The sequence below is a fragment of the Hyaena hyaena genome, unplaced genomic scaffold, assembly GCF_003009895.1.
Source record: "Hyaena hyaena isolate Hyena2069 unplaced genomic scaffold, ASM300989v1 scaffold_276, whole genome shotgun sequence".
Lineage (NCBI taxonomy): Eukaryota > Metazoa > Chordata > Mammalia > Carnivora > Hyaenidae > Hyaena > Hyaena hyaena.
In genome coordinates, this window is record NW_024080909.1 from 1617946 (window position 1) to 1634243 (window position 16298).

Below are 16298 nucleotides of genomic sequence, written 5' to 3' on the forward strand. Positions count from 1 at the left end.
ATCTTTATGCCTTTGTTATATCCACTTAAAACATGCAGGATTGGAAGAACTATAACATATAAGTCACTTTGTTTTGATAGTCATACTTCTAATTTGTAAGAAAAATACATACTAACATTTTCATTTGCATTGCAAGTCAGTTTCAAAAACAATTTATAAATATATTTTGCATTTGCTCCAAAGTGTCATAACTATCCTGTGCTGACCCCTAGGACACTGTCAATCTAAAATATACAATGTAGATAAAAATGTATACCCACAGAACATAGGGATAACAATACAAAATACAAATAATAAAAGGCTGTTTGGTGCCTCAGCTTCCCTGCTCATAAAACAGATAGTAATAACTGTAATACTTCCTTTTAGGCTACTTAAATTTATATTTCTCTGCTTACTAGACATGTTGAGCATTTCTTCCCATTCTTAACAAGTCAGAGAGAGCAGTTTTTGATTTCTGACATCAGGCAGCACTCAGTAAAAACATCAACTCTCCCCATCTTCCCTTAAGAGATTATGTCATGTTCATTTATCTTTTGGGATATTCTAATTTATTACCAATTTGCCTGTGCCCTTTCTGTAAGTGAAACAAACCTTACAGGCAAACTATCTTTACTTTAATTTTAGTTATTTTTCTATTGTATAAAAGCTTTAAACACCCAGATCTGTGGCCATGTGTGTGATTTCTTCAATTGTTTTAGAATTTGGGAAAACTGGGGAGCCTGGGTGGCTCGGCTGGTTAAGCATCTGACTTCAGCTCAGGTCATGATCTCACAGATTGTGGGTTTGAGCCCCACGTCGGGCTCTGTGCTGACAGCCAGCTCAGAGCCTGGAGCCTGTTTCAGATTCTGTGTCTCCCTCTCTCTCTGACCCTCCCCTGCTCACGCCGTCTCTCTCCCTCTCAGATATAAATAAAAATAATAATAATAATAATAAATTTAAAAAAAGAATTTGGGGAAATTAACACCTCCAAATATTTGATAATCACATCTCTTTTTAAACTTTTTAAAAATAAATACTTAACTCCTTAATCCACCTGGAGTTTCAGGATATCAGCTGTGGCTCTATATCAGTTTTCCTCCCAAATGCTAACCTGTTGCCCTTATGCTATTTTTAAGAATCTTAGTTTACTATGTACTAAATAATTTTGTATACAATTGGAGCTGCTTCTAGGCCTTTTATTCTGTTCTACTGAATTTGTTTCTAATTTATGAAATACACTGTTGGCTTTATAATTTACTCATGTGGCTTCCTTTTTTCCACTTTTGTTTCCTCATTTCTATTCCTTATAATCTAGAACTTCCAAGCCTGGTTAAATAATATTGCCTATTTCCACTTTGTTTTATGTTCTTAAAGTGGAAGAGAATGTCTTAACCAATAATTCTATGTCTACCTTGAGAAAACCACAATGCACACAAAATCACACAGAAATGTTATTTATATTAATGTAAAACTAGAAATAGCCTAAGTATCAAACAACAAGATTAAATAAATTATGGCAAATTCATACAAAGGAATACGGTTAATTAAAAAAAATTAAGACTTGGAAAAATATTTCATGTGAGGAAGAAATTTCATAAAGTATTAGGTAGAAAACACCCAGTTATAAAACTATAAACATGAAAAAATTTCAAAAGAATAGAACATGTACCAAAAAATGTTAACACATGATTATTCTTATGTATGGAATGTGATTTTGGGGTTTTTTGGGTATTTTTCAAGATTTCTACCACAAACAAGTACTACTTTTAATAATATTAAAAATGACTTTAAAATCTTAGGGAATTCTGTAGTGCTTTCTCATTAACTAAATTCTAGGTTAACACTGGGTTGCTATAAAGTTAAAATAATAAAGAATTTACAATGTGCTTGAAAACAAAAAAAACCTATCAAAGATACTATATTATTTATCAATAGGAAATAAACTTAATATAGATTCATTCATGTACATCTTCTTCCTGATATTTAGACTCTATAACAAGAGAAAAATGGGACTTGGGAGCATACTGATTCTAGTTACCATCATCTTTAGAGTTTAATTCACAAATGGTGGCCTATTTTTTCCTTGCCATGTTCTAAACAGGAACAGACCTCTCAAAAGAAGTCTGAGATCCCTTAATTTAACCTTTGCTCTACAAAGATAAAGCTATACTCTTTTACCACTACCAAACTGGGTGTCAAACTAGTGTTTTCTCACGCCCACAGAAAGAGAGAGAGAACCATTAATAAAAGTTTACAGGAAACAAGACTAAGACTTAACTATATTAAAGTATGTGAAGTAAATGAAATAAATAAGTAGATAAATAAGTACTTTGCTTGAAATGACCATTTTATACAATTGGAAATCTGAAGGTACGGGGCACCTGGGTGGCTCAGTCGGTTGAGCATCTGACTTCGGCTCAGGTCATGAACTCACAGTTCATGAGTTCAAGCCCCGCGTCGGGCTCCGTGCTGACAGCTAGCTCAGAGCCTGGAGCCTGTCTTCAGATTTTGTATCTCCCTCTCTCCCTCTCTCTCAAAAATAAATAAAACATTAAAAAATTAAAAGAAAATAAAAAAAGGATATCTGAAGGAAAAAAAGTACTAACTTGGGACAAAGTTCAAAGAACATTAGAATCACATTATGACCTTCTGGGTGGAGTGGTGGAAAAGTCAATAGTTGCACAATCAGTAACACCTTTAAAAATACTGCTCAATTTGGTAACAGTAACATTCTCCAAAGGAGGATGGATCTTTGGAGAAAGAAATCCTATTAAAACGCTGGATATACTAAGAAAAACAGTTTTAAAGGAAAAAAAGTCACAAATGCCTTTGCCATGAAAAGTAGTTTTTCAGATATGCAACATACTAAATTTATGCAATCAGTATAACTGGTGAAGCTTAAGGATCTTCTAGCGATAGACATATGGGTACCAAGTACTATCAGGAAATAAAATACTAGCTTAATAGCCTAAAAACATGTCACTTTGAAATGACTACAATAAAACATGCTAACATGGTAAGAACTGTTAGCAAGCAAACAAGACTCGTAAGACTACATCTCATTCCAGCTATTTCCACTGACAAAGTCAGTTAGCTCATTTAGTCCCTGTGTGAACTGTTCAAGAGCTAACTCTTCCAGAACAGTTGCAGCAGGATGTTGAGAAAATAAGTAGACCGATTCTCCTGGAGCACATATTTCTCACAATTTCTCTAGTCCTCAGAAAAAGAGACAACTCTTCCAGGGAGTCAGGTCTGAAATTCCACAAGGTAGTTCCAAACTTCTAACAGACATTCCTCTCTACAGTGTCTCACCTGGGCTATCTCAGGAAACAGTGCTTGTTGAAAATATATACTGTATATGTAAGAGATGCTTTAATCAAAAGTACTTTGTATTAGCAACCAAAAATCCTAAAATTAATAAAGGCTAACAGGACTGTGGTTTTTTTTTTTCCCGTCAATACTTACATGACTGTTTTCCTCCAACTTGGGATTATTTAATGAAATCAAGAAGTATGCCACCCAGGTCTCACCTAACACTATTATGAGTAACACTCAACACTGAAAACAGAAAGTAGACAAAAGCAAACTCTGATAACAATATGAAGCAAATTCTAGAAACAATCTGCCAAAATTCAGCTTCATTTTCTCTCTGTCATTAGTTGCTTACCTAGTTTTATTAGGAATTCTCGTTCCAAGTCGTGTACCTGCCTGATGGATTCTTCTAGAGAATTACAGAGTTTGATCTTTGGTCTTAGCAGTTCTAGTGTATCACTAATCATGTAATCTATGTCGATAGGAAATGGATGGTCTTTTGTCCAAACCTCCAAACTTTTCTTCCACCAAACATAACGCTGATAACAAATGAAAAATAAGTTTAGCAATAAGAAATTATTAACAAAAATACTTTAAAATAATAATCTGTATTGTGATGTTACCTAATTATAATAACTAGGCTAAACAGTTGTACAAAACACCTACCATTTGATTAATGGGTCAACAGCAATGATCCTATTCTACTTTCCAAGCCATTTGATGATTTTAATTTGATTTTCATTATTATAACTGTCAAAAAATTTTTTTAAAGGCAAGGAAAAATCATAAATAAAATACCAAATAAATTTCTAGGTACTGACACAAGGCAGAAACCCCACTCCCAAACCCCAAATCTGATTTTACAAAACAGATTCAAAGCCATAGTTTTGATATGTTTTTTATTATTTTCTACATACTACCTGCTTCGGTTTTAATTTATAAAGGTCAATTAAAGTATCTGAAAATACGGTTTCTGAAATATATAAAAATCATTAATCACCAAGCATTCGTTGAACATCTACTGTGTATATGGCACGGAGATCTTCCCTTTCTTTTCCTAGCATGGAGCCTTCATTCTATTTCATGCTTTGTAATTCTTAACTTTAGTTTAACTAAAAAGCACAACCCAAGAAACTGCTTGTATATAAACAGATATTCTTCTGGGTGCTTTCATTCTCCTCTTTCAGTTTGAGTGTGGACCACAAGTGGGAGCTTATCAGAAATGCAGAATCTCAGGGCCCCACCCCAGACCAAATGAATCATAATCTGCATTTTAACAATACCTGCAGGTGGTACACATGCATTGAAGTTTAGAAGCACCACTGCAGGTGGTGCTGTCCATATGGCTTTCCCATACTTTACTCTGTCCTGGGAGAACACACTGCCCTCATCTCCGGGGCCTCACGCACTCCTTACTCCCAATTTCCTAGGTATATCCTACTATAGGTTTCTGCCTAGTAACCAATATGGAAAATACTTTGGTCTCTTTCTGCTCCTGGATATTTCTAAGTGGCTTTTTTCTCTCAGTCTAGGATTTCAGAGGGAATGCAAATAAGGACACACTTCTGAAATAGAGTTTATTTGTGATGATGATAGTTACAGCTGACATTTTGTAGCAAAACTCGGGTTTTCAAAACAGATGGCTTCTAACTTAGTCTTCACATAAAACAGGCAATCTAGTTCTCAAGTTTGCAAAACTCCCCTCCCCATTTTCTAGTTATCAGCTGAGAAAATAAGGGAATATCAAGTCATCCCTTACTGCACAGGTACACTTTAGAACAAAGTTATCAAACTGCTCTTCCCCAAGAATATTTACCCCCACCTAACACCAGCCATTCTGTGGAGGTAGTTTTGATGCTGCAAAAATTATAGTTTTAAATTTATTTTCTTCACCAATAAATAAATGAAGAAAACACTAACAAGAGATTATACAGAATGGAATGATCATATAGAATTGAATGGTACTTTTTTTTCAGTAACACCTGGAGAATGATAGTGAACAGCTAACCCTAACCAGTATTTATAACAGTGTATTATATGCGAAACAGTGATTAGGTTCCAAACAACCAACCTATAAGTTAACTTTCAGAACACCAACTTTATAGAAGTTACAGAACTATCTCCATATTTGTATCTGAATTTAATTTATACTATACTTACTCTAAATTATAAGTTTGCATAATTAATTAAAATTAAGATATGGAAAGTACAACACAAGAATTTACCATGAATGAATAAACATTTTTTCCTGTGTTGAAAGTAACATATTTTCCCAAAATGACAGTTTTTATAAAACAAAAAATTAAATCCTTTAGAAACAAGAATTTTAGATACAAAAACAGAACCTAGAGGAGTTTGTTATTAGATGTACCAAAAAAAAACCCCACAAGTAATTTAATCCATAATTAACATACCAAATACCATAATCCATAATCACTGTACCAAATTTATAACAAAATAATTCCCAAAACTAATGATGAATTACTGTCAGTTATAAAAATGACAATGCAAGTAGAATGTTTATACAATAGAATTCACCATGTATTTTTTAAACTATAGAGCATCCTTGCAAGAGGAATAAATCTAATCAAATGATGAGCACATCTTATGTATGATATGTGAATGCTACAGCATTTTTTTCTCTAGTATTTTTGTAACCCAAGCAATGCTTACGTGCCAAACTGCATATTTCAGTTTACATACCTGAAAGTATACAAGGAAGCAATCAAGTTTTCGTTTACTAGACCCTCTGTCAAAGTACTGGCCGCAGGTATCCAAAATAGTGCACACTAGTCTGATTCTGAAAAGGTGCTCAGGGGGGTCTAGTGAACTTGGAGAGCCATCCGGGTTAACACCAAATGAAGTGAAAGAATAAAGAGTTCTAAAAATAACAGCTGATTCCACCATTCGATAATTATAAAGTTCCCCTAAGAACTTGGCACTGCTGATACGTCTCTGATTAAATTTAGGTTGATTAACCTAAAGGGGAAAAAAACACACAGATTTCCATTAAAGAATAGTGATGTATTTGAAAGGAGGTAAAATTCTCCTCTGTTACTTGATAATCAATTACTGAAAGAACACTAAACAGGAAAAATAATGGGTTCTTTCTTTCTTTTCTAAATAAGATGATCATCTCTGGATACCCTCTTTCTCTAACAAATGGCTATATTTAAATGTTTTAACAAAAAGAACAAGTTAAATACTAAATTCAGTATCAAGCTATTATTAAATGAGCTGACAAAATGTTAAAATGTAATTCTCCCTATCAGTCCCCAAAACTTTTTTCTGTAATTTATGAATTATACACTTACAGAAATTCTTTACAGAAATCTGTTTATAAAAATTATTAACGATTTCTCCTAATTAAGAAGTTTAGAGACTCCTATCACTTAAGTCCTAATTATGCTTCTAGAAATAATAAAAATCTATTATACTCTTTCAAAAGCCTAACTGAATCTGAAAAAGGGGCAAAAAAACTCTCCAGCATTAGCCTGCAAGACTAAGAAATCTAAGACAACAGGGTTAATTAAAGAAACACTAACTCTGAAAAAGTAACAGTAAATTGACATTTTAAGGGGAAGGGAGGGTCGCCTGAGTGGCTCAGTCGGTTAAGCGTCCTACTTCGGCTCAGGTCATGATCTCATGGTTCGTGGGTTTGAGCCTCGCATCGGGCTCTGTGCTGATAGCTAGCTCAGAGCCTGGAGCCTGTTTCAGATTCTGTGTCTTCCTCTCTCTTTGACCCTTCCCTGCTCACACTCTCTCTCAGAAATAAATTTTAAAAAAAATTTAAAAAAAATAAAAGGGGAAGGGAAAGTTTTCAAATTATTATTTTTCAATAATCAAATTTACAAGCTGTTTAAATTCTCCACAAACTCCAATTTGATGCCTTTATTTAAAAAAAATTTTTTTTAAGGTTTTTATTTATTTTTGAAAGAGAGAGAGTACAAAAGTGGGAGATGAGCAAAGAGAGAGAGAGGAAGACACAGAGTCAAAAGGAGACTCCAGGCTCTGAGCTGTCAGCAGAGAGCCCGATGCAGGGCTCGAACCCACAAACTGTGTGAGATCATGACCTGAGCTGAAGTTGGACGCTTAGCTGACTGAGCCACCCAGGCGTCCCAATTAGATGCCTTTAAAGAAAGTACTCAGTACCTCCATTCCTAATCGAATATCTTCTAAAACTCCATCCACAACATGGATTCCAACATCTTCTTGGTAGAGTACCAGTCCTGCTAAGAGGTTGGCTACACAATGAATACTATTATATTTCACGTTCCAGATGTTTATCATACAACATATAACATAGTCTTTCACTTCTTGGTCCTGCCAGGGCAACTTTCGCATCTGTCTCAAAACCTACATGAAAAGAATTTTGTTTCAATTACTAACAGAGCACACAGTATTCCCATATACCCAGTAATAGAGTTAATTTGATTGTGCAGTCATACAACTTCCAAAATGAAAATGACTTTAGAGACAAGAAAAGTGAGATTATTTTTCTTATTACTGGCAAAATATATTCACATTTGCCCCTAAATTTATTCACATAAAGTCCCTAAATTACCTAAAGTTTCCAGATCTTCACACAAGCTAGTAATATATACTCCTAAAAACAAATCACTAAAAAAAAAAAAAAAAAAAAAAGGGGGGGGAGCGCCTGGGTGGCTTAGTCGGTTAAGCGTCCGACTTTCGCTTAGGTCATGATCTCGCGGTTCGTGGGTTCGAGCCCCGCGTCGGGCTCTGTGCTGACTGCCAGCTCGGAGCCTGGAGCCTGTTTCAGTCTGTGACTCCCTCTCTCTCTCTGACCCTCCCCTGCTCACGCTGTCTCTCTCTCTCTCTCTCCTAGAAATAAAAAAAAAAAAAAAAAAAAAAAAAAAAAACCACCCAAGATTTACCAAAAATATTTTCTTTTGCGAATCATTAATATAAATAATCTGACACTAATTATTATTCCAAACAATTTTTCATTAAGTTAAAAAAAAATTTCCAGTAAATTAAACCCAAGGTCAATTGGTTAAAAGATTACTTAAAATGGAGGGTACAACATCAAGACATTACACAGCATCCTGTTTCCTCATGTGCAAAAGGGGAGGTAATAAAAGCACTTATTTCATAGTTTGTTGTAAAGATTAGACAAATTAAAACATGTGAGATACGCAGGAAAGTATATGGCTCATTATAAGTACCGCATACAAGTTAGCCATTACTATTTCAAAAACTCTACTGGTAATGAGATGATGAGCAGAGCTCTACCTATAATCAAGTTCCTTCCATTTTTATTCTGGGGGGAAAAAAAGGATACTGTTGGCAGACTGCAAAGCCCACCTTCCATCTCTGCTCTATAGCCACAATCCATCAGTCAAGCACTTAATATGTCCTCCAATCAGCTTCAGTGGAAGTGTTAATGCTGCCTCAACTGTATAAGCAATCTATATTTTTTAAACCTTTAGCCAATTCTAAAACAGCTTTCAAATTGCTTATTGTTTGAAACAAGTACTGTCTCTGACCCTCTGAAAGTTGAGTCCAATTTCCACAGTTGTATATATAATACAAGGATTACTGCATGCCTTTTCTCCCCTATAAAGGTTTACTCTGTCCAGAAGTTAATTTGTTTTATTTTTTTTTCTAAAAAGAAAAAAGTTCCACACTGCGTTATTTCAACATTTAGAGTTAACCTTGAAATGTTCTGTTCAACATATCTTACTTAAAAGTGAAGTTTCTAACAAGGTAACTGCAATAATTAAAAAAATAGGTTAGTAGTTCTTAACCTTTTCTGGAAATTGACCTCTACTAAGAATCTAAGGAAGACTATAGACATTCCCTCCAGAAAAATATAAACAGCCCCCACACATTCAAAATTATGAAATTTCAGAGGGCCATGGACCTCTGAAAGCCCACTCAAGGTTATGATCCCCTATATTGAAGCAAAATATTCAGTCAAATTGATTATAGTATGAGAGACAAAGTAGTGACTGTAAATAAACAACAACAAAATTAATACGAAAAGAACTGCCACTTCAGAGTAAGAATCATAAAAGGAAAACAAAACATATGCCCTATATATTATGTATCATCATATGAATTCCAGTTTAGGATGACCTGTATAGAATCAATCATAATTAAACTTGGGATCTAATCTTACCTCTCCTAAACTTCAGTGCTGGAATTTAACAGCTCTGCTTCAATTTCTCCGCTTACAAAATGTGAATAATGCACGTTGCTTACATTTCTTATCCATACTTTGTCAAACACTAACGCAATTTATAAACAAACTGATCCAGGGAAGCTGAAATATATGTTCCTGACCTAAAGCAATTTATTGAAAGGGCTAAAAGGAAAGTGCACTGCTCTTAATACTACTGTGATTAAGATGAAGGAGAATTAATTTGGTTGAATATCTCCATAATCTTTTCTTTTTTAAGAGACAGACACAGCACGAGAAGGCGAAGGGCAGAGAGATGGAGACACAGAATCAGAAGCAGGCTCCAGGCCCTGAGGTGTCAATAAAGAGCCCGACACAGGGCTCAAACTCTGAACAGCGAGATCATGAGTTATAAGCTGAAATCAGATGCTTAACCAACTGAGCTACCCAAGTGCCCCTGAATATTATATATTATATATAAGATTATATATATATATATATAATCTTAACACTCCCACAAATCTCAAATTTACTATATGATTTCGAGGAGATTTACCTTCTCAGTGGTAACCTTGGAGAGATCTTTGTACAAAAGTTTCCGAACATATTCCTGGAGAGGAGGACGTTTCTTTTTCACTGTTTTTTCAGCTGGAGGTGGGTTGCAGTAGTAATATGCGTTCTCCACCATTGTGACGTATCTTGCATCAAGGTGCATTGCTTGCTTCTTTCTCATCATTTGTTCCTAAAATAAAGAAGTCTAAGTTAGTCAAAATACTTTCATTCTAATGTTTATTCCCAACAAAACCTCTTTCTCTCTCAAAGATAAACATTAGGGGTGCCTGGGTGGCTCATTTGATTAAGCGTCCGACTTCAGCTCAGGTCATGATCTCAAGATACATGAGTTCGAGCCCCATGTCAGGCTCTGTGCTGACAGCTCAGAGCCTGGAGCCTGCTTCAGATTCTGTGTCTTCCTCTCTTTTTGTCCCTCCCCCACTCACACTCTGTCTCTGTTTCTCTCAAAAATAAATATTAAATAGTTGAAAAAATTTTAAAGAAATAAATTCTTGTGTTTCTTCATTTTAAATGTCACTGGCAGAGAATGTTTAGGTTCACAACTAGATTAAAAAAAAAACTTATCTAAAGAAAATGACACAATCCAGGCTTCTATAACAGCAACACTGATATAACAGACAGTATATGCCTGGGGAGCTCCCTTTAACACTAACACCAATCCTCCCTCCACCACCACACTTCTAAAGGTCCCAAGACTGCAAGGGAATGTATGGATGCTATTAATAAGCATAACAACTTAATTGCTTAATAAACTTGATGGCCATTTCGGTATCCTAATTAGCTTAAAAAATAACTTCTACCCCAAGTTAATTTGTAAAGCTTATAGTTATTTTTAACATTTTAATTTCACATTTTAAAGCTTATATTTTATATGCTTATGGCACTTAACAACAATGGCTTCTTTGAATATCAAAGAACATCCGTAACAATGGTTCTAATGTAACAGTATCAAGAGTACTTGTTCATTTTAATCATTTATCAAAAGTTATTTGAGGTAGAACTTTATCCTCATTTATAATAGTGTGAACTCACTGGCGCCCAAGTGAGAAAAATTTCTCCAACTCTCTTGGACTGGCCACAGCACATAAATATGGGAGGTTCTAATTTATAATGTAGAGCAAGATCAGAGACTGGTCAATATATTTCTACCCCTGAGGTAAATCAAGAACCTCAAGCTCTTGTAGCATCCTCAAGCCCTTACCAAAAGTACACTGGTCCTCAGGTGCGATTCTGGAGATCTGAAAAGAAATCTTCCACATGTTTCCAGTAGAGTACATGCCATTTCAATATGGTGATGGGAAAAGTCTGATAGAAGCATCTGTAATAATAATGATGATGAGAGAACACAAACACAATACTTCAGTCCTATTAGAGAAAGAAAATACAGATCTACTGTGTGTAACAACTTTAAAAATATCAGTGTGAAAAACAAAAGCTACTCTACTTTAGCTTAAAAGGATTCACTGTTAACTATCTTTTGTGTTCAGCCACAAAAATTTAACCTAAAAACTTCAAAATATTTAATGCCTTTCCTTTCAGATAAATACATGAAAACTAATACCAAAGCCCTTTCTAGAATGATTATTAGATGCTATGTATTTAAACATCTGCAACATACAAAGCTAACATTTTCTAAATGGCTTTTTTGTTTTGGTTTATATGATATTTATTTGTAAAATTCTGACTACAACAGCCTCACTGTACGAAATTTACAAACATGTCACATCACTACAACATTTAAGTATTTATCCCATCAATCTTTTTCTATGTATATTTTCTAAACCAAAATAGATTCAAATATACTACATCATTTAAAAAAATATATATACTACATCATTTAATAACTTGGTCTTTTTTAGCTAATATAACTATTTGGATGTATCCTTATTTATCCTTGTATGCCATGATTTAAAAGGGACATATTTCTGTATAACATGAACTACACTAAAACTTCAATGATTCTTATTTACTGAATATTAAAATGGTTTACAATTTCTTATTAAACAATTGTGTACTTAATTGTTAAGTACTGGGGCGCCTGGGTGGCTCAGTCGGTTAAGCGTCCGACTCTGGCTCAGGTCATGATCTCACGGTTCGTGGGTTCAAATCCCGCGTTGGGCTCTGTGCTGACAGCTAGCTCAGAGCCTGGAGCCTGTTTCAGATTCTGTGTGTCCTTCTCTCTCTGACCCTCCCCTGCTCATGCTGTCTCTCTCTCTCAGAAATAAATAAAAACATTTTTAAAAAATTATTAAGTACTTAACAACACTTAAACATCCTTATAGATAAATCTGTGCACACCTTTATGATTATTTCCTTAAAACAAACTTACAGAAATGGAATTTCTGTGTCAAAGAAATGTATGTCCTTCCTATGTATTTATAATAATTACTATGAAAAAATATACTAATGTTTTTATTATTCCATGCTATGACTCCCTTCAGTTATAGCACTGAGAAATCTTTAACAATCCCTCTTAAAATGCTATCCAGAGTTTCCCTAAATGTACTTTGTAGTCACCTGAGACGCTCCAGGCAGGCTTAGGAAACTGAACCCCTTGAATATTTACAATGACTATTCGTATTTTAAACACTCTTAAGAAATCAAGCAGTCAAGAAACTGGGCAAATTTATTTAACTCAGGGTTTTTTCCAAACGTACTTGAATCCATGAGACTCATTTTGTGTAATATACCTAATAATATCTCTATGAAACTGATTTGATACAGAGTTTGTTACTGTTAGTCATGATCAATTCCAAATGTAGAATTATTCCATCTATGCTGTATTAGCTTTGCCACATATAACTACTTTTTAACTAATTTCTTGCTTAATTCCATTGTGGACAGAAAACATAATCTGAATAATTTCAGTCTTTTCTAATTTGCTGGGATTTTTAAAAATGTTTATTTTTGAGAGAGAGAGAGAGAAAGAGAAAGAGAAAGAGAAAGAGAAAGAGAAAGAGAAAGAGAAAGAGAAAGAGAGAAAGAGAACAAGCATGTGAGTGGGGAAAGGGCAGAGAGAGATGCAGACATAGAATCCACAGTAGGCTCCAGGCTCTGAGGTATCAGCACAGAGCCTGATGTAGGGCTCAAACTCATGAACCATGAGATCATGACCTGAGCCAAAGTCAGATGCTTAACTGACTGACCCAGGTATCCCTAATTTGCTTAGATTTTAATGGTTAATTATGGTAAATGATCCATGTATATCACAAGAGACTGTAAATTCCGATGCAGTTGGGTATAGTCCGAGTTAGATCCAAGTTATTGTGTTATCAAATTTGTGTATGTGTACTGATTTGGTCTGCATCTTCTTTCAGCTAATGAAAGGTGTTTCTGACTCTTTCACTATGTTTGTGAATTTGCTTACGTCTCCTTTCCGTGATTTTTGCTTTATGTATTTTGAAGCTACCTTACTGGATTCATAACAATTCAGGATGGTAATAGTTTCCTGTTAAAATTACCTCTCCATCATTATAAACTATCCTTCTTTATTTCTAATAAATGCTTGGTGCCTTAATTGCCTGATAATAATGAAACCAGGTGTCTTTTTTTGTTTTTTAGTATTTATTCATTTTTGTGAGAGAGATAGAATGTGAGTGGGGGACAGGCAGAGAAAGAGGCAGACACAGAATCCAAAGCAAGCTCCAGACTCTGAGCTGTGAGCACAGAGCCTAACGTGGGCTCAAACCCACCAGCAGTGAGATCATGACCTGAGCTTAACCGACTGAGCCACCAACTGAACCACCCAGGTACCCCAGAAACCAGATGACTTTTAATTAGTGCTTGCCCAGTATATTTCCCCCATCTTTTTACTTGAGCCTTTATGGTGTTCATATTTAAGGGCATCTTTCTTATAGGCAGCCTATAGTGCTGTTTTAATCAAGTCTTATATTCTTTATGCTTTTACTTCATGTATTTTGTCCTTTTCCATTTCTTGTAATTACTGTGAGAGCCGCATTTCTCTTTATCATATTATTTGTTTTCTACTCTGCTCATCTGTTCAATGTTCCTTTTTACTCCTATCTTATCTTCCTTGACATCAACAAATATTCCTTACTTCATTTTTTCCAGCATTTATAACCAAAACTTTAAATTTGTCTATTAAAAACAACTCAAATAATGCAGCACTAACCTTTAAACAATGTAGTGTATCATTTTTTGTGAACATCTTAAATTTAGTTAATTCTCCAATAAAACGAACAGTTTTGTTCTTTGTTTCAATATTGATCTGGTCCTTTTTTCGTACCTACAAATTAAGAGAAAAGAAACATTAATAGAGATTAACATTTTGAAATCTCTGTGATAAGAAATGTTATTTTATTAAGTCTACATTCACTCCAAATATTTTAAATAAGTTTGGGTAAATTTCTTACTATTCAAATCACTTTCAGTTAAGGCAAAATAAGTTCTGCAGAACATAAGTGCTGGGATATGATTTGCAAACAGTTTCATGGTCAAATAATTTGGGAAACAAGGCAATTTATCAGGCTTAAACAGGTTCTCAAGTAAAGAAGGCTGTTTAACTCAACTTATCTCAAATTTATTTAGTACTATAAGCCCCCTTTTGAAATGCTAGCAAGTACTAGTTAACATCCCATTAAATTAGTAAGGAACACATTTTAGGAAATGCTGCTTTAAAAATAGTAAGTACAAAGAGCTCACCTAAGCAAAAATATTATTAAAGCTTAGTGCATTGCACTTACGAACTACTGTGCAATTTTATTATAATTTCATTATAGTGAAATTTCTGATATAATTATTATTTTTTATCACCAAGTTATATATTAAATTTCAAATCCTTTGCAAATATACAGCCTCTAACTTGGGCACACATTTCAAGAAGTATTCAGTACAACAAAATCCTCTTACAACAGTACAGTGCAAACAGACATAGGAAGATAAATGTAAATGGATTACATTTTCATCAAAAACTTAGTCTAGAAACCTTCCATGTGGACAATGACAATTACATGGTGGTACTTTGTGCGAGTTTAGTGTACATTTTCAAAATACTCTATCTTATGCAATTGTTCAATATGGTGGTGACCTGAAAAGGTTTTTCAGTGTTTTCTATGTTTCTAGATTACTATCCTATCTTATTTGTACATAGCATATACATATAATTCTGATTTAATAACTAAAATAACAAAACAACACAAAACTCTCAAATGACCTGATGAAGGATCAGTACTAAAATCCTAGTCTCCTAATTAGTACTGGAGTTCCACTACTAATATGCACTGCATTTTTTTTAAATGTCTTTTTTTTTAATTTTGAGAAAGACAGAGCGCAAGCAGGGGAGGGGCAGAGAGAGAGGGAGACACAGAATCTGAAGCAGGCTCCAGGCTCTGATCTGTCAGCACAGAGCCCAACGCGGGGGTCGAACCCACATCTGTGGGTTGATGACCTGAGCTGAAGTCAGACACTTAACCAACTGAGCCACCCAGGCACCCCTGTGCTGCTTTTTTTTTTTTTTTAATGTTTTATTTATTTCTAGGAGAGAGAGAGAGACAGCGTGAGCAGGGGAGGGTCAGAGAGAGAGGGAGTCACAGACTCTGAAACAGGCTCCAAGCTCTGAGCTGGCAGTCAGCACAGAGCCCGACGCAGGGCTTGAACCCACGAACCGCGAGATCATGACCTAAGCGAAAGTCGGACGCTTAACCGACTAAGCCACCCAGGCACCCCCCCGTGCTGCATTTTTAAATAAGGCTTAATCTCACCAGCAGCCGTACAATTCATGATAATCATTTTATAAATACTAAATTTCTAAATACTTAGAGAGTTAACACTGAAATTTATCATCTTCAATTTTAAGGACCTATTTTCTATAGTAAGCAGTGGTAGATGTTTAGACTTTTTAGTTCTTCAAAGATAATTTTTAAACAAAACTATGTTTACTCATTTCAAAAATCAGAGCGAACTTAGAAGCTCACTACAAGAATTGATTAAAGCATCAATAAAACTGCACTGATTAAATATAAAATCATCTAAGTCAACTTCTAGAACTTTACACCTTGACTGTTTCAGCAATTCAAAAAAGAGCACAGAAAGATCCTTTCACAAATAAATGCTTGTTAAGTTCTGCATTATGAAAAGCTCCTCACAGTGATTTAGCTTATTATCTAGGATACATTAAGAGTATAAACCCTAGACCAGATGTGCTAGGTTTAAATCCCAGTGCTATCACTTACTAGTTGTTAAACTTTGTGCCTCAATCTCCTCATCTTTAAAATGGAATAAAAGAAATTTTTTTTAATGGAACTAATAAAAGTAACCTACCTCATAAGGTTGT

The 16298-nt window shown here is 34.7% G+C and overlaps 1 protein-coding gene across 2 annotated transcripts in view; it reads right to left on the reverse strand.

The window, feature by feature from the left end:
* Window positions 1-16298, reverse strand: part of UPF2 (UPF2 regulator of nonsense mediated mRNA decay) — a 105726-nt gene that overhangs the window by 20441 nt on the left and 68987 nt on the right. For both annotated transcript variants that reach the window (XM_039246008.1, XM_039246007.1), the window contains exons 10-15: window positions 14139-14252; window positions 11208-11324; window positions 9990-10175; window positions 7444-7647; window positions 5995-6270; window positions 3647-3830 (exon numbers count right to left, since the gene is read on the reverse strand). In XM_039246008.1, the coding sequence (XP_039101939.1) occupies window positions 3647-3830; window positions 5995-6270; window positions 7444-7647; window positions 9990-10175; window positions 11208-11324; window positions 14139-14252 (1081 nt within the window). The remainder of the gene's footprint in view (window positions 1-3646; window positions 3831-5994; window positions 6271-7443; window positions 7648-9989; window positions 10176-11207; window positions 11325-14138; window positions 14253-16298) is intronic.